This window comes from Trichomycterus rosablanca, chromosome 3 (assembly GCF_030014385.1).
Source record: "Trichomycterus rosablanca isolate fTriRos1 chromosome 3, fTriRos1.hap1, whole genome shotgun sequence".
Classification (NCBI taxonomy): Eukaryota; Metazoa; Chordata; class Actinopteri; order Siluriformes; family Trichomycteridae; genus Trichomycterus; species Trichomycterus rosablanca.
The window spans coordinates 4,967,045-4,987,182 of NC_085990.1; the positions used below are offsets into that span (position 1 = coordinate 4,967,045).

The window sequence follows — 20,138 nt, forward strand, 5'->3', positions numbered from 1 at the left end:
TCTGCTAAAACCTGTTAGAACCAAAGTTAGTGGGGTTTTTTTTCAAGAAATAATTAAGAGTGTTAGTAAGTAAGTACATGCAGAGAAGGGTGCAGAGAAGTGATGCTGATTCTTGTCTTCTTCGAGTCCTGGGTGGAGGATCAAGTCAAGTGAGACTAGTGGCTCGGAGGTTGCGTGGTACAGAGCGGGGTTTGATTAGACCTCGAAGGTAACTTGGGGCTGGTCCATATTTGGCTTTGTAGGCGAGCATCAGTGTTTTAAACTGAATGCGTGCAGCTACAGGAAGCCAGTGAAGAAAACGCAGCAGTGGGGTGATGTGATGAGGCAGCAGTGAGTGGGGTGATGGTGTGGCAGCAGTGGGGTGGTGTGGCAGCAGTGGGGTGATGGTGTGGCAGCAGTGGGGTGATGTGGCATGTTTAGGTTGATTAAAAACCAGACGAGCAGCTGAATTTTGAATGAGCTGCAAGGGTTTAATAGTGGACATAGGAGCACCTGCCAGGAGGGAGTTGCAGTAGTCCAACCGTGAGATTACAAGTGACTGGACAAGAATCTGAGTAGCTTCCATGGAGAGAAATGGCCGAATCTTCCTGATGTTGTAGAGGAGGAAACGGCACGATCTCGTCATGTTGGCTACATGAGGAGAGAAGGTCAGTTGGTTATCCAGGACGACACCAAGGCTTCTTACATTATCAGATGATCTAATCTGGGAGTCATTGAGAGAGATGACTAGGTCCTGGGTTGGAGATTGATCTCTAGGAATGAGTAACAGCTCTGTCTTGCTGGGATTGAGTTTTAGATGATAAGCTGACATCCATTGTGAGATATCTCGCAGACGTGTCTGAAGGAGGAAATGACAGAATGAGCTGAGTATCATCTGCATAGGAGTGGTAAGAGAAGCCATGGGAAGCTACAACCTTACCCAGGGAGTGGATGTACTTTAATGCAAACAGTGTAGGATAAAACTATATATATATAATATATAGTAATATATTATATAATATAATATATATATATATATATATAATTTAACTTCATTTAAACCTAAATCTATCCAGACATGAAAATCTGATAAAAAGGCCAAACAGCTGAGTCATTAGGAGGTGATCAGGTCAGTGGACTCACAGTACCAAACCCAGATAAAAAGGTTGTCCAAAAAGGTTGAAAAACCTTGCTCTACAGAACTTGGAGTGTGTGTGTGTGTTCAGTGTGGTTAGAAAGCTTCTGTCAGTGCCACACTGTGGGTGTGAAAAACTATCTGCCCCCTCAGGTGACCGACCCTTTCACTTCTCACCTCACTCAGGTCTCTCTGTCTCAGTTTCCCTCTTTCTCTCATCACAATCTTTCTCTTGTCTCTTCTATAGATCAAACCTAGCAATTAAATTAAACTCATGAAAGCTTTATTAACTAGAATGGTAGAATGACACCATTGTCAGAGCTGAAAAAGTTATTGTAACCGGCCCACCTGCCATGACTGGATGAGCGCAGATGACTTATGCGTCAGTTTCTTTTAACTCTCACCTGTTGTTGCCTCTTTGAGAGTTAATTTTCTCTAAATGGAAGTATTTCTAATTATCCCTGTTTTTTTCACAGAGTTGGCAGCTCCTCGTTCGACCACCTGATTTCTCTTGAAACTGTTATGCTGAGCTTGATCTGGTCCTGTTTTATGCTGACACAGATGCCAGTACCTTTTACGCTTTCTGGGGACCTTAGTCGGTGTCATGACTAACTCAAGAGAACCACTTTGGATGAGTAAACTACCCCAAACGCAGAGTGACGGCCCTTTCCAGAGCAGGCCACTTTTTAGTGGCCACTTTTTTTCACAGCATAAAAAGGACACCATGAAAAATGAACACACAGGAACAAAGAGACTGGTAAAAATTGAGGGATGGATGATCGCTGCCAAATACAGGAGCATCCTTGAAGGAACATTCTCTAACGCTTACATAAACTCAGCCAAAACATCATTAAAGTGCCTTTGAGGCATGTCTCTAAATGTTGAGTGGCCCAGCCAAAGCCCAGACTCAAACCTCTTCAAATATCTGTGGAGAGACCTGAAGATTCACAGATGGTTGCCATCCAGTCTGACCAAATTTGATTGGGTCTGCCATGAAAAATAGGTTAATCTGCCCAATTCCACTTGTGCAAAGCTACAGAGATTTGCTGGGTTGATGGGTTTTGGTTCACAGAGACTAGCTATGTGTTCGAAAAACTAGTGATCTCTCTACATTTTACGTCATCCTACGCGCACTCCCGAGAAGAAGGCTGTTTGAAATTCTAGATGCCTTAAAATGCTCACTACTAAGGTATCTTAAAATTTCAACACTATTTTAACTCAAGAACGAGTGAGCATCTGAAGCGTCCTTAGAGATCAAGGCAATCCCAGCATTCAATATGGCACAACTTTTCTCACAGAAAAATAAAAAAACATGGCAGATGGTGCGGAGAAGTTATTTTAAAACATAAAAAATATATTATTGATTTTTAATTTGTATAAACTTGCACAAGTGTTTTTATTTGCAAATTTGGGCTTGTCAGCGAATGTAACCGTTTTTGGTACACGGAGGGAGATGTTAGTTGACATGCTAGCGCGCTGTGCCACCCCGTCCCATTGGTTTGAATGGCATGATGCTAACTGTGTTAGCTTAGTAAGCGAAATCCGATGTTATCGCTGTTTAAGTAGTGCATTTGAATAACCTGCCTTATAAGTCATTGACTTATTAGAATCCTCTCTACTGAGGCAGCTGCCTATGTAGGCAGTAAGACAGCAAGGCAGCTCACTAGGTTTTCAAACACACCCTAGGTTGATGGGTTTAGGGTCACAGAGACTAAGGGTCACAGAGACTAGGTTAGGCTCTGACCAGTGTAGTGGACTTGATTATACACACACACACAAACACACACACAATGCAGCCTTTCTATTATGTCCTCCTGTAAACTTCATCTCTAATGTATTTGGACAGCTCCCGGGTCGATATGTACGATGACTGGGCGTTTCTCAGTGGGATCCTCTGTAGGAACGTGACTCTGCGCCAACCCTGTGGCAGTATGAGCACATTGGCCAGGAGTATGCCCTCTTTGCCCACCTGTTTGTACAGTGGGTGCATGCTTGCATGTATATATAAAAATGCTGCATTCGAAAACGTGAGTGCATCTGTGTGTGTGTGTGTGTGTGTGTGTGCTATTTGAAGCAGGTCGGGCTCTCAGGGACTCGTCTCTCCATCTGTCGGCTGAACCCAGTTTAGTCCAAGTCTTTCCACTGAGCTTTTATTTACAAAAAGAAGAGGAGTTTTTAACAGTGTAGATTGTTGAACACGGTGCATTAACACCATGTCCACAGTAAAATTCTGGTTACCGAACAGAGCATTAGAGTTGCTAAAATTAAACTTAAGGTGTGAAATTCCAAAAAACCAAATCTTTCAACTGAAGAACCTAACTTTCCCCCGCTCAGAGCTGGGATCTCGAATACATCGTATCGAATCTCGGCTCTGCCTGCCAGCTGAACTGAGCAACCACATGAACAACGATTGTTGTTCAGATAGGGGTGGGATATTAAAAAGCCGGATAGGGTCTCTCTCTCATAACTGATGCAATTACTGCACAGAGACGGGAAAAGAGTGGTCAGGGTGTGTCTCTCCATACACAGTGCTGATCTGCATTGCACTCGTCAAAGTGTAGGTGACAAGATGCATACGGCTGCTGCCCACGTATCGGAGGGGGCGTGGGTTAGCTTCGTTCTCCTCAATCAGAGCGGGGATCGACATTGGTGGAGAGGAAGCATGACACAATCGATTAGACACGCTAAAAAGGGAGAAAAAGGGAGAAAATACATAACCAAAATATAAAACAAGAACATAACTTTCCTAACAAAAGAAAACCAGCTAATGCATAAACCAAAGTGACAGTTAGTTAAGGGCTAGAACCAACAAACGTCTGATTTCTAGGCCAGTATCTTAACCACTGTGCTGTTACTTATTTTATCCTTTTTTGTTTTTTTAGAAGACATTTTATATTTAAAGCATTGCAGTCAGACCCAAAAGTTTGGACACTAGTGGTTACATTTCATTTTTTCTTAATTTATTAAGCGCATTATCCAGGTCAGGGTGGCATCAGGTCCGTTTTTATCGGAAAAGACTGGGCGCAAAGCAGGAACACCCTGGACAGGAAGCCAATCCATCAGTGGTACTGGACTAGTAATTGGAAGGTTGCTGGTTTAAGCCCCACCACTGGCAGTTTGCCACTGTTGGGGTCTTGAGCAAGGCCCTTAACCCTCAATTTGATCACAAATGTAAGACACTTTAGATAAAAGTGTCTGCTAAATACTGTAAATGTAAAATGTTTCATTACCAATCATGTCTGTGTAGATGCCCAGTCAGCCGATAGCACAGCTGAGATTCAAGCCAGAATCCTGCTGATATCTGGGTTCGAATCTCAGAGGTGGTGAGCCAGCATAATAGCTTCATGGGTTTTTTTTTTCAATATGCCTAATTCAATTACTTTTATTTATTTTTAAACACATCTTTCTAAATTTGATGTCTGTGCCATGTTCCAAGTTTGGACAGGTGTGTATTTACCCCTGTATTACTTCACCTTTTTTCATCAACATTCTGTAACAGTTTGGAACCTGAGGACATCGATTGCTGAAGTTGTGACAAATCAAGACTGCAGGCAGGCCAGTCTAGCACCGGTGCTCTCTTACTATGAAGCCACACTGTAGTAAAGTGCAAAAGGTTGCTTGGCTGAAACAAGCAGACGTCGTCTAGATGGATGTAGATGTTGCTCCAAATTTTTGTCCCCCTCAACATTAATGGCGCCCTGCAAGATTCTCAAGCCATTGGCACTAACACAACCTCATACCATGACAGACTCTGGCTTTTAAACTTTGCATTAGTAAAATCATCTGGATGTTTTTGTTTTTCTCCTTGGCCTGGGTGGCACGGTGGGTAGCACTGTCGCCTCACAGCAAGAAGGTCCTGGGTTCGATCCCCAGGTGGGCCGGTCGGGGTCCTTTCTGTGTGGCGTGTGCATGTTCTCCCAGTGTCTGGAAGATTACTTGAATATTTTGAAATTGTAAAGAATCACAAGAGTGCAGAGTAAAACTCACTAAAAACATATTTATACACACACACACACACACATACTGTAATCTGGTGACTCAGACTGAGACGCTGACCCGGTGAGTATGGTGGTTTAATGACCTCAGACACTTCAAGTGCGGCTGTCTGCTGTATTTTTGTTGTGTCTATTTTTGATGCATTCTGACCATGTAAGCTACTGTGTGTGTGTGTGTGTGTCTGTAAGCAGGTTGATCAGACATATGGCTGTTGGTGAAGCATATGGGCTTTGGGCTCCAGGCAATAGGCTAATAAAGAAGCCATGAATGAAAAGAACACCAGCTTAATATTACAAAAAGATCTTACAGTTTTAAGGTGGAGGATTTGTACAAAAGCAGTGAATGGATGTATTGATTTGGACACCCACAATTACCGGGTGTCCACCTGAAATTGGTTTGAAATGGGTAGGGACCTGCAGCATCAGTCAGAGGTCCAGAAATAATTGCTGGGTGTACTGGGATGCTTATGGCACCAGTGTAAAGGCCAGAAGACACTTTTGTGCTTTTGTACTCTCCTTCTATTATACCTGCATTCAAACACCAGTATTCGAGCAATTCAGCTGATACTTTTGCACCTAATCTTCATCAGGCATGTCTTGAGAATATGTGCCCATTCAGTCTAAGAGCATTTGTATTGCTGTGCACTGATGTTGGTCCAGAAAGCCTCAATTGATGTTCCAGTTCATTCCAAAGCTGTATAGTGGGGCTGATCAGGACACCGAACACAGTCGTGCTGGAAAAAGCCTTCCCTAAACTGTTCCTACAAATTCCAAAGCTTCAAATTTCCTTTATATAATTGGTTTATTACACCTGTTAACAATTGCTCTGGCTAAAACACACAAATTCAATCATTTGAAGGAGTGTCCCAATACTTTTGTCCATATAGTCTGAATAATCTAAACCACTGAATGTTTCTCACCTTAAGGACACACACACACAACTACAACGTTATCTGCAGGTAATGAGGACTCAAAGTACAAGTGTGTGTGTGTGTGTGTGTGTGTGTGTGTGTGTGTGTATGTGGGGGCGGTCGACTGACTCAACATAAGACGTGAAAATGCTTTTAGCACGTCTGCCACGTTTATACCTCCACAAGCAGTAATCATGTCCTAGAACAAACCCAGATCTTCCTCAACCACAAACCTTTAACTCACCTGGACCACTAACATAAAAAATGCACAATTTATACACCATGTTTACATATTTTATTGATGATACATAAAAACAATCCTGATAGAAACAGAGACAGTTCAGATTGTTCTAATATGATCATGTAAATGTTAAAAGTGTCACCACCGCTGAGATCTCGAGCTCTAGACCTGAAATCTCTGCTGTTGATCTGGCTGTGTGTCTTACAGGCACGACTAGCTGTTTTTGAGAAGTCAGACGGGTTTCACTGCTGCTGCAAATGCGACCTCTGCTGGCGCCTGAATGAGTGGTGGATGATACACAGGGGGCATCCTGCTCTGGCAGTTGCTAACAGCATGTGTGTGATAGTCTGCGGCTCTCTAGGGTCAGTGCAAGGTGGTGGCACCCCTATAATCCATATAGAAGCACTTTGTAGTTCTACAATTACTGACTGTAGTACATCACAGCGCTGCTGTGTTTGATCACTCATACCAGCACAACACACACTAACACACCACCACCATGTCAGTGTCACTGCAGTGCTGAGAATGATCCACCACCCAAATAATACCTGCTCTGTGGTGGTCCTGTGGGGGTCCTGACCATTGAAGAACAGGGTGAAAGGGGGCTAACAAAGCATGCAGAAAAACAGATGGACTACAGTCAGTAATTGTAGAACTACAAAGTGCTTCTATATGGTAAGTGGAGCTGATAAAATGGACAGTGAGTGTAGAAACAAGAAGGTGGTTTTAATGTTATGGCTGATTGGTGTGTATATATATACTGTACGTACCTGACACACTGAGATTCATCACCACACATTGTTGAGTGGCATATTTAATTTTAATGATGTTGCTGTCATGGAAACAGCCTCAAACAGGCTGAAAAATATTCTCTATCACACACGCACACGCGCCCATACACACACACACACACACACACACACACATAAGTGTTTGAAGTACAATGAGACATCAGCTTTTGAGTGCTAATAAGAGTGGTTATTATAAAGCTTTATCCTGGTCAGGGTCTCTGGAATCACTGGCCGCAATGTCCCAGACAAGACGACAATCTATCGTGGGTTTTTGGCCACCCCCTCCTCAGACATAGCCAATCATGTCTGAGGCCCGACTGACCGATAGTACCACTGGGGATTTGAACCCTGGATTTCAGTGACAGTGACGCCATTGAATCGAATTTTTGGGATTATTTATGTTAATAAATTGTTGTTGACTGTTAGTAGGTCAGTACTAAACCAACCAGTACACACACACACACACACACACACACTGCAGCACATTGGCTGGCCGATCGAAACTTTTTCCATTTTCCTTAATGAAAATGGCTTTACCCCCAAACCCCCACCACACCGCCACTCTCTCGTCCCTCCATCATTCCTCTCCTCCTTTCCTCACTTTCACTTGACTGCTCCACCTCTCCACAGCAACCAACTCCACCTGTAAAACAAACCAATCATCAAATATTTATCAAATTATTAATGAGTTTTCCATTCCACACACACACACACACACACACAGGGATGGACGGACGGATGGACATGAAATAGAAAGCACTCTAATTGGTATTTCTAATTTACAAATGCATGCATATATTAATTAACATTATTGTACATCGAGTGTTTAATCCGACCAGAATGTAAAACATCTCAAATATAATTACAATTTTAAAGAATCATGTTCAAGTTAAACCAGAAATGTTCTGCCTTCTGTTTAATGTAAGATTATTGATTGTTAAATGCTGCACATTTAAGCCAGAGTAACTAATTTAAACTGGCCATGAAGTCAAGACCAAGTTGAGTCTAAAACAAGTCATTATTAAGCCTTTTCGGGATGGGGGTATCCAAATCCAAATGAGAGTAAAATCAAATTCAAATAAGGTAGGACTAAGTTCAGATCCAGTGTAAATAAAAACAAAACAAAAAATGGGCAGCATCTTATCCCAGAGACAGAGTTTCATTTATATAAAAAGGAAACTGAATGAACACATTTTTCTAGCCCTACTTAGAAATCCTCTACAGAATCTTCCTCTTTTTTTATTTTATTTATTAATTATTTGTTTTATTTATTTCCAATATACAGTATATTTCCAATATTCCAACTTATAGACCAATATAGAGAGACAAGAACATCAGCCTCAAAGTCAAGCTTAAACTGATGGGTGCCCTGGTCATCTCCATCTTTCTGTATGCCTCTGAGTCCTGGACCTTAACAGCAGAACTACAGCGACGGATCCAAGCAGTCGAGATGAGATGCTACAGAACCATCCTTGGCGTCTCTTATAAAGACCACATCACAAACAAAGATATCCGCAGCACCATAAAGCAAGCCATCTGACAATATGAAGATTTCCTCACAAAAGTTAAAAAGAGGAAACCAAAATGGTATGGCCACGTTACAAAAAGCAACGGCCTCGCGAAGGTCATTCTGCAAGGAACCGTCCAAGGATCCAGAAGAAAAGGCAGGCAGAGAAAGAAGTGGGCTGACAACATCTCAGAATGGACCCAGAGGAGCTTTGCGGAGACCCAGGAGATAGCAAATGGAGAGGACTGTTGAACGTGTCAGCCCAGCGCCCCCACTACCACCCCCGGTCAAGGGACCAGTGACCAGTGACATATTTATACTTTTAGCCATATGATGTATGTATATAAAACATAATAAAAAATCAGATGTTACAGGGTTATGTTACTGGTTTTTTTTAATGAGGGATATTAGTAACCTTCTCTCTTTAACTGTAATAAATTCAGTATCAGCAGGTTTACGGTGGACTTCTATCTAAAGCTGCTGAGTGTGTTGTTTCATTTATTTGATTTTATAGTAGGACAGAAGTGGGTCGAAAATTAGGGTGCAGTTTGACCTGACGCACTTCACTTTGTATTACACACACTGCAGCATCAGCAGTATTCCCAAACACAACTTTCCTTTAGTCCATGAACCATTTATAGAACTGTATCATTAATACGTGATATACACTGACTGGGCATAACATTATGACCACTGACAGGAGAAGTGAATAACACTGATTATCTCTTCATCACGGCACCTGTTAGTTGGGGGGATATATTAGGCAGCAAGTGAACATTTTATCCTCAAAGTTGATGTTAGAAGCAGGAAAAATGGGCGAGCGTGAGGATCTGAGAGAGTTTGACAAGGGCCAAATTGTTTTGGCTAGACGACTGGGTCAGAGCATCTCCAAAACTGCAGCTCTTGTGTGGTGTTCCCGGTCTGCAGTGGTCAGTATCTATCAAAAGTGTTCCAAGTAAGGAACAGTGGTAAACCGGCGACAGGGTCATGTGCGGCCAAGGCTCATTGATGCACGTGGGGAGCGAAGGCCAGCCTGTGTGGTCCGATCCAACAGACGAGCTACTGTAGCTCAGATTGCTGAAGAAGTTAATGCTGGTTCTGATAGAAAGGTGTCAGAATACACAGTGCAGCACAGTTACAGGACTGTTTTGGCAGCAGAAGGGGGACCAACACAATATTAGGAGGGTGGTCATAATGTTATACCTGGTCGGTGTAAATTTTTTTGTTTTATAAACTCTTAATGTGACTTGGATTGTGATTTAATAATGTTTAATGCACCCACGCTGACCTCCAGTCTTCATTTTACCTGCGCTACCTTAAAAGCTCTGACATTCATTCATTCATTCCACCTTAATTGAGACTCACAGGGAAACACACAGAACAGCGTTTAAAGCATCTAACTATGTAACTAAGTGCAAAAAAGAGAGCAATAGAATTAAAATAAGGGGACTGAAATACGCTCTGTGTGTGGGTGTGTGTGTGTGTGTGTGTGTGTTGTAATTTTTTAATATTTTATGACGTTATCGTGTTACTCTGGAACACTGACCCCCTGCCCTCGGATAGAGATAAAACAAGGAAAAGAACGTCGTTTTTAATCACACACACACACACACACACACACACACACACACACACACACACACACACAGAAGCACAGTACCTGTAGGAAGAAGAAGTTCTTGTAGGCACAGTAATAAGGAATGAACGTTCTTCTAAGCACAGAACCTGTTGGAATGAAGGTTTTTATAATCACAACAGTATGTGAATACATTGAACAGTACACACACAACTGGGGCGGCACGGTGGCTAAGTGGGTAGCACTGTCACCTCACAGCAAGAAGGTCTTGGGTTCGATCCCCAGGTGGGGCGATCCGGGTCCTTTCTGTGTGGAGTTTGCATGTTCTCCCCGTGTCTGCGTGGGTTTCCTCCAGGAGCTCCGGTTTCCTCCCACAGTCCAAAGACGTGCATGTGAAGTGAACTGGAGATACTAAATTGTCCATGACTGTGTTTGATATAACCTTGAGATCTGATGAATCTTGTGTAATGAGTAACTACCGTTCCTGTCATGAATGTAACCAAAAGTGTGAAACATGACGTTAAAATCCTAATAAATAAACAAACACACAACTGAGGGTTTATCTGGCTTTACAATGACACACACACACACACACACACACACACACACACACACACACACACACAGAGACACACACGATCCGTTCTGTACACTCAGTGAGTTGATAAGCTCACTATCTAGTTCACTTTAATAAGGTGGTAAAAGATGAACCCCCTGCACACCGGATTTCTTTTACACTCTGAAACACACACACACACACACACACACACACACACACACATATATATATATATATATATACAAACACATACACACTGAACTTCACCTCTACCATCACAGAAACACTTACAACACAATCCATCCTGGGGGAGCACTTAAGTGATCACTTAAATCCATTTAGATATCACAATCACACCAGGGGGTTAAAACACACACACACAGACACACACACACACCAACACAGTGTACAGAATACACTTTAAAAAGGTAAAATAAAGGATAACAATGTCACACACACACACACTGTGAAAGAGGGAGTGTGTGATTACATAACTTGAAGCATCCATGTAAAAATACTGACATGATACTGGGCTGCACCTGAGCACTTGATCTGCAAACAGTTGGAAACCAGTTGAACTACACCATGTGTGTCTAAATTTATGTTATACGGCGCACTAAGGTGGCACCGTGGCACCGCTGGCAGAGCGGGTGGCAGACAAAATAGTGATACCGGACCATGGGTTGCTAATAAGACCCACTGTGTGAACTTCAGTAATCATTAGAGGGTAGCAAGATTTTGGACGGTTCCGTGTACCACCCGTGTGCCGTACAGACCCCTGATAAAGAGTCCAGAGCCCAGAACGAGACGAATCAGGTCAGGTTTGTGGCTTAAAGTGTTCAAGGTACAGAACAAGATTTACCAAGGGCTTTACCAAGTGGAAGCTGGTCTATTTTTGGGTAGTAGGTGAGCATCATAGCATTAAATCTGATACAGGAAGTAAAGCAGAAGGCCGGAAAAATGCGAGCGTGAGGATCTGAGCGAGTTTGACGAGGGCTAAATTGTGATGGCTAGACAACTAGGTCAGAGCATCTTCAAAACTGCAGCTCTTGTGGGCTGTTCCCGGTCTGCAGTGGTCAGTATCTATCCAAAGTGGTCCAAGGAAGGAACATTGGTAAACTGGCGACAGGGTCATTGGCGGCCAAGGCTCATTGATGCACGTGGGTAGCGAAGGCTGGCCCATGTGTCCAACAGACAATAATGAGTTTGAGGTGTTGACTTGGCCTCTAAATTCCCCAGATCTTAATCCAATCGAGCATCCGTGGGATGTGCTGGACAAACAAGTTCAATCCATGGAGGCCCCACCTCACAACTTACAGGAGTTAAAGGATCTGCTGCTAACATCTGGTGCCAGATACCACAGCACACCTTCAGGGGTCTAGTGGAGTCCATGCCTCAACAGGTCAGGGCTGGTTTGGCAGCAAAAGGGGACCAACACGATATTAAGAAGGTGGTCATAATGTTATGCCTAATCAGTGTATATTTCAGCTCAGGCTTGCTGGGGTTAAACGTCATGATGGCCACCCAGGCCTGAGGAGCAGCGTATTATTACTGTGTCACTTATGATATAGAAGCGCTCCAGCAGGGATGGCCAAACATTACACAGGCAAAATCTAGTCAGACTTAAATACTTCACTTCTTTCAGACTGAACCTCCTGAAACATCATTAAGTTATTAGTGACTGGCATCTAACCTTTAGGGTCGGCCATGTTGTCCTGTTCTGGTTTAATCTGCTCATGGGAGTGTAATGTTTCTCTAGCTGACAGGACTGATTTGATCACGCAGTTTGATTAAGGGTGTAATCGGATTTCCTCGTGTGGACGTTAAGGTGGTAATCAAGCTGCCGGGGTCGATGTTTATTTGATGCTGATCTTAATCGCATTAGTTGTAAAAGAAATCCTCATCCTTTGCTGGGTGTGTGTGTGTGTGTGTGTAGGAATTACAGAAAATGTGTGGTATCTTTTAAATTGCACAAAGGTCATTAAATAATAATTAGCTCCTATTGTAAATTATAAATAATATTTTCATTATTATACTGGAAAGTAATCCAGTTCAATTCAAATGTTTACATACAAGTATAGAGACACCCTAAGACAAATCATTTTAGAACTTTTTCCAAATTACACCAATCAGCAATAACATTAAAACCACCTCCTGGTTTCTACACTCACTGTCCATTTTATCAGCTCCACTTACCATATAGAAGCACTTTGTAGTTCTACAATTACTGACTGTAGTCCATCTGTTTCTCTACATACTTTTTTAACCTGCTTTCGCCCTGTTCTTCAATAGTCAGGACCCCCACAGAGCAGGTATTATTTAGGTGGTGGATTATTCTCAGCACTGCAGTGACACTGACATGGTGGTGGTGTGTTAGTGTGTGTTGTGCTGGTATGAGTGGATCAGACTCCAGACTGTCCACTCTATTGGACACTCCTACCTAGTTGGTCCACCTTGTAGATGTAAAGTCAGAGACGATCGCTCATCTATTGCTGCTGTTTCAGTTGTTTATCTTCTAGACCATCATCAGTCGTCACAGGACGCTGCCCACGGGGCGCTGTTGGCTGGATATTTTTGGTTGATGGACCATTCTCAGTCCAGCAGGGACAGTGAGGTGTTTAAAAACTCCATCAGTGCTGCTGTGTCTGATCCACTCATACCAGCACAACACACACTAACACACCACCACCATGTCAGTGTCACTGCAGTACTGAGAATGATCCACCACCCAAATAATACCTGCTCTGTGGTGGTCCTGACCATTGAGGAAGCAGGCTATAAAGGTACAGTCAGTAATTGTAGAACTACAAAGTGCTTCTATATGGTAAGTGGAGCTGATAAAATGGACAGTGAGTGTAGAAACAAGGAGGTGGTTTTAATGTTATGGCTGATCAGTGTAAGTGAGATGGCCTGTGTAAGTGGGGTCACATGGAGCCTACTGTGGCTCTCCGTACGCTATACGGCTCTGTAAGGGAACCCAACACTGGCATTTGATAAACTGCAGCCAGAGTGAACACGTGTCAGAGGAACAGTGTCATCATCCGGCCCTCCTTGATCAAATCGAAGGTTGTGCAAGTGGCAGCGGATTTACAGTGGGGGAACTGGAGATGACTAGATTGAAAAGAAAATCACGGCTGCTCAGGTGGCACAGCGGTAAAAACATACGCTGGAACCAGAGCTGGGATTTCAAATACATCGTATCGAATCTCAGGTCTGCCTGCCGTCTGGGCTGAGCAGCCACATGAACAACGATTGGCCTGTTGTTCACATAGGGGTGGGATATTAAAAAGCCAAATAAGGTCTCTCTCTCTCATAACTAATGCAATTACGACCTCTGCTGGTTGATTGATGGTGCCTGCACAGAGATGAGAAAAGAGTGCTGTCAGGGTGCTGATCTGCACTGCACTCGTCAAAGTGTAGGTGATAAGATGCATACAGCTGCTGCCCACGTGTCGGAGGGGGCGTGGGTTAGCTTTGTTCTCCTCAATCAGAGTGGGGATCAGCATTGGTGGAGAGGGAGAATGACGCAATCGGGCAATTGGATGCGCTAAAAAAGGGAGAAAATGCATAAACAAAATATATATATATAAAAAAAAGACAATCACAAATACACAACAGTAAATTTCATGAACGTGTTTTATTGAAGACATTCCACATTCAGAAGAAAATAAAAAATGTTTCATATATTCACATTTATATTTAATATAGAGCTAGTGAGTGATCTATTTATTTGAAAGATTAAAGCTCTGTGAAACAGATACAGTATTTACACGATGCTGAGTCCTGAACACTATACACTCACTTAGTGCTTTATTTATTCACCTGAAAATACAAACATCTTAAATCATCAATTAATTCTTCTATAAAAGCTATTCAATACAAATCTGTCCAAAAATAGCAATCACAAACCATCACACAGCTCTCTGTAAAACAGCGATCACAATCCATCACACCCAGAGGCACATGCATATCAGCAGAAGCTAAAAGAGATTAAAACGATTTAAAACGTCGAGTAACCGCAGGACCGAGTGTCTGTGAGTCCTCGCACTGAAAGTCACCTGTTGAGACGACGCTGTCAGCAGCAGTTACAGATAATCGTGAGTAGAAATCTGGTGTCTGTACTGATGTTCATCAGCGCTGTGTCTTCCAGCCTGATGTTAGCAGACCAGGTCCATCTCCGCCCTACTGAGAGTGGGGTTAAGTGCTCATTGTGAGGAGTTAATACTGAAATCAGGCGACTGTGGGTTCAACAGCAGTTAGCTAGCAGGGTACGATGTGGAACAATGTGGCCTGGTTTAGTAACTTACACTATATAGCCAAAAGTATGTGAACACCCCTCTAAATGTAGTTGTTTCTGCCACATCTAATTCTAATATAAGTATAAATATGACATATGCTGTTGGGCCCTTGAGCAAGGCCCTTAACTCTCAATTGCTCATACTGTATACTGTAACTGTAATGTAAGTCGCTTTGGATAAAGGCATCTGCTAAATGCTGAAAATGTAAATATGGCTTTTAACATCATGACAACTACTTGGGGAATCCCCTTTCCTTTTAGGATTATTATGTCCCTCAGCACGGCGGCACGGTGGCTAAGTGGGTAGCACTGTCGCCACACGGCAAGAAGATTCTGGGTTCGATCCCCAGGTGGGGCGGCCCGGGTCCTTTCTGTGTGGAGTTTGCATGTTCTTCCCGTGTCTACGTGGGTTTCCTCCGGGTGCTCCGGTTTCCTCCCACAGTCCAAAAACATGCAGCCAGGCTAACTGGAGACACTATAGGTACCTAGCCGCTAGGATGCATAAACCAGTGCATTGTAGTGCCGGTCCCAAGCCCGGATAAATAGGGAGGCTGGTGTCAGGAAGGGCATCCGGCGTAAAAACTGAGGAAATAGATAGACGTCCCTCAGCACAAAGCAAAGTCTATAAAGACATGGTTTGACTAGCTGCATACACAGAGCCCTGATTTCAACCCAACTCAACAATTTTGGGATGAATTCAACTTGAATTGTGAGTCAGGCCTTGTCTTCCAACATCAATGCCTGACCTTGCTGACTCTGTTGACTAAATTGGCACAAATTCCCACTGTTACACTCCAAAGGCTTCACAGAAAAGTGCATGATATTAAAACTATAATGTAAAGAGGAAGCAATTCAATAGAAATACGTGTGATTTGATATGGGATGTCCTACGAGCTTGTGGTCAGGTGTCCCAATACTTATAGGGTATTGTTGTAGATGCATAATATCTACAAAAATACATTTACATTACATTTATATTTTTGGCATTTAGCAGACACTTTTATCCAAAGCGACTTAGAGTACTGTGAGAGTAAATAATCTAAGCAATTGAAGGTTAAGGGCCTTGCTCAAGGGCCCAACAGTGGCAACCTGGCAGTAGTGGGGTTTGAACCAGCAACCTTCTGCTTACTAGTCCAGTACCTTAACCAATAGGCTATAACTGCCCTACACAAAATACACAATTGACATAGCTTGCACTGTAAGTATTGGTATGCCTGACCATGATGTTGTAGGACATCCCATACCCAAACTACTGGCATTTCTATTGAATTGCTCTCTCCTTCCGTTGTAGCTTTAATATCATCCACTTGGCACCGCCTTCTAATGCCCTAACCCACCAGCTCTGAGATCAGAGTTCGAATCTCAGTTGTGGTTTGGATGGCTGCACAGCTGATTTGCAGTGTGGGTCTGGAGGGGAAAAGTGAACACTTGCGGCCTCTGCTGTCTGATTGAGGCTCCTGCACTAGCAATGGATGATCAGAAGAGTTTAACGATGGTCTCAGCTCTTCTAGGCCAGCACAGGGGTGCATCCAATGGCATGATTCAAATAGAAGGGAATAGAAGGGAATATCACCATCTTACAACGCCGTAATAGGAGCTATACCCCAATCATGTGTGAAAGGCACACCTGACCACTGTAATTAATGGTCATTGTGATTTGCATATGGACCTGATCATAGGTTTCATTGTTATGCAATGGGTGGTGATCAGTCGTTATGCAAATCGTCTGCATATAAGGTTGGGGTTATTCACCACTAGCTCAGACTGAAGAAGTCCCTTGGATGAGTGGCGAAACGTATCTCTACAACAAACTTGTGTCCAGATGAACTGATTCAACTTTGTGGATTTGTGTACCTGGATTATTGAGCATGCATCAAGAGGAATTGGAGACGACTAGATTGGGGGCAAACTGAGAGAGTCCTACAAAGATGCTGGACATTTACAGGGCAGTGATAGCTCAGTGGTTAAGGTACTGGACTAGTAATCAGAAGGTTGCCGGTTCAAGCCCCACCACTGCCAAGTTGCCACTGTTGGGCCCCTGAGTAAGGCCCTTAACCCTCAATTGTTCAAAATTGTGTTTAGTCATAATTGTAAGTCGCTTTGGATTAAAGCGTCTGCTAAATGCCGAAAATGTAAGAGCGTGAAGTTCTGCTGTTTTCTTTGTGAATCAGTATCTATACGACTGAACTAGTAATCAGAGGCTATCTCATTCAAGCCCCACCATCCACCATCGTCAGGTTACCACTGTTGGGCCCCTATGCAAGGCCCTTAACCCTCAACTGCTTGCACTGTATTGTGTAGAAATGGCTGACAGCATTGCCTCAAAAAGTTCAAACCACAGCGAATTAAAAGCTTCAAACTATCAGCAGCCAATCAGATTGTTCACACCACAATGATCACCAGCAGCTACTGAGTTCAAACAGAGTTCAAATAAAGTTCAGAAGTGCAGAATAAAGTTAAAATAAACGTGTGTATAAAACAACTAAATAATATTCACACACCACATTCTCTCTCTCTCTTATGTACAATATAGTTGCCAATAATAACTTTAAAAGTAACACCTTTACCAAAATTATACAGCAGTCAGCAAATATCACACACTTACACACACACACAATATGTAAAACTAGTTTTACGTTCACCAGCAGCAATGCACCAGAACTTGTTAGCTGTCTGAGAGCCGTGACCTCCATCCAGCAACAGAAGGCAGCGCAAATATTAGCAATGCAAGAACACTGAGTTAGCACAGTTCATGTTCAGAAAGTCATGTGATCGTCAGTCATTTGTTTCTATAGAGGAGATTCGCTTTACTGTTTTAAATACACCGATCAGCCATAACATTGTTTCTACACTCACTGTCCATTTTATCAGCTCCACTTACCATATAGAAGCATTTTGTAGTTCTACAATTACTGACTGTAGTCCATCTGTTTCTCTGCATGCTTTGTTAGCCCCCTTTCATGCTGTTCTTCAATGGTCAGGACTCTCCCAGGACCACTACAGAGCAGGTATTATTTAGGTGGTGGATGATTCTCAGCACTGCAGTGACACTGACAAGGTGGTGGTGTGTTAGTGTGTGTTGTGCTGGTGTGAGTGGATCAGACAAAGCAATGATGTCACTGCTGGACTGAGAATAGTCCACCAATCAAAAATATCCAGCCAACAGCGCCCCGTGGGCAGCGTCCTGTGACCACTGATGAAGGTCTAGAAAATGACCGACTCAAACAGCAGCAATAGATGAGCGATCGTCTCTGACTTTACATCTACAAGGTGGAGCAACTAGGTAGGAGCGTCTAATAGAGTGGACAGTGAGTGGACACGGTGTTTAAAAACTCCAGCAGCGCTGCTGTGTCTGATCCGCTCATACCAGCACAACACACACTAACACACCACCACCATGTCAGTGTCACTGCAGTGCTGAGAATGATCCACCACCTAAATAATACCTGCTCTGTAGTGGTCCTGTGGGGGTCCTGACCATTGAAAAACAGGGTGAAAGCAGGCTCAAAAAGCATGTAGAGAAACAGATGGACAACAGTTAGTTATTGCAGAACCACAAAGTGCTTCTATATGGTAAGTGGAGCTGATAAAAATGGAAGGATGTGGTCATAATGTTATGCCTGATCGGTGTAAACAAGGAGGGAAAATAAAAAGTCGTATTTGTATTTGTCATGTGCGACCTTGTAGATTGCAGTTCTCCTAAACCCCAAAGCCGCGTCTCAAACCCACATCATGCCGCACAAATTATTGCCAAAGTCAGTGTCGTGTATCTTTACATTACTATGATCAGTATGTGCAAGCACATGTTGTTGGGTAACATATTAATTACAGTAAAACCAGTTCAACTACCAGTTTTCATTTAAACACTGCGCTGATGTGTAGGTACAGCGATTCGAACAAAGCGCAGCTATATTATGGTAAAAAAGTCAGTAAAACAGCAGACTGCTCTGCTCGGCTTTTTAATGACCAAAATCTGGTCTGGCAAAATACTAACAAAGCCAAGCGACCAGCAGTAACCTGCGGTCAGGAATGTGACCGGTAACCTGTGATTTGAGCGACGTGCCGGTGTGAACGTAGCGTGGGTAGGTTACAGCCGTCACATTACTAACTAAAGCAGCAATAAGATGAAACTCACATTAGAAGAATATTTGTGTGTATTTGTTCATAAGTGTGTGTGCGAGTGTAAAGTTGATCAGATCTTCCGGGAGTCTTTAGCTTCGAAGAGCTTCATCCTCTCCTGAACAGTCAGTCCCTCCTTCAGGCTCTGAGAAAGAGAAGCACAGTTGTTCATTAAAATTTCCTACACATAATTCATCATATCGAGATGTTCCGTGTTCGAGGAGGGTATGTTTGTTGGACACACGCTCCATCCGATACGCGCGCAGGTATCCGACCCCTGATTATTCGCCATTGGTGGATTTGCACGCGAGACCAGACTCTCGAAGAAGAGTCATACACATTTACATTACGTTTACATTTCTGGTATTTAGCAGACGTCTTTATCCAAAGCGACTTACAGTATACAATGTGACTATACAATCTAAGCAATTGAGGTTTAAGGGCCTTGCTCAGGGCAGCAACTTGGCAGCGGTGGGCTTGAACCCCCAACCTTTAGATTACTAGTCCAGCACTACTAGGCTACAACTGCCTCAGATAGAATGCCTTTATTTGTCATATATACATATACAGACGTACAGTACAACAAAATTCTTTCTTCTCAGAGCACAGGGTTCAGCCGTTTAAGGCACCCCTGGAGCAGAGAGGGTTAAGGGCCTTACTCAAAGGGCCCAACAGTGGCTGCATGGCAGAGCTGGGTTTCGAACTCTCAACCTTTCGGTTGATAGCCCAAAGCTCTACCCACTAGGCAACCACTGTCCTGTACCACACACACTGATCTCCACATTCCTCCACTTCTGTACAGGCGCATCAGGCTACTAACCAGGGTCCTTACACTGTGTCCAAGACCCCATCCTCTTTTTTAGTCTGGTCTTTTCCCACCCAGCAGACTAGTGGTCAGTATTGTCTTCTATGGGGTGCCCAGCCGACCGGTAGTAGAGCTGAGGTTCGAACTCAGGGAGTTTAGAATCCCAGCACTGGTGTGCTAGCAGAACATTAAAACCACCTCCCTGTTTCTACACTCACTGTCC

General features: G+C 43.2%; 1 protein-coding gene across 9 annotated transcripts in view; it reads right to left on the reverse strand.

The window, feature by feature from the left end:
* Positions 1 to 18,568: 18,568 nt before the first annotated feature.
* The window catches only part of si:ch73-103b11.2 (myosin phosphatase Rho-interacting protein), an 83,004-nt gene continuing 81,434 nt past the window's right edge, over positions 18,569 to 20,138 (reverse strand). For 7 of the 9 annotated variants that reach the window (XM_062992487.1, XM_062992491.1, XM_062992494.1 and 4 more), the window contains one exon: positions 18,569 to 19,255. In XM_062992487.1, coding sequence (XP_062848557.1) covers positions 19,184 to 19,255 — 72 coding nt within the window. In that variant the 3' untranslated portion in view covers positions 18,569 to 19,183. The remainder of the gene's footprint in view (positions 19,256 to 20,138) is intronic. The other 2 variants (XM_062992493.1, XM_062992489.1) reach the window with 1 other exon arrangement.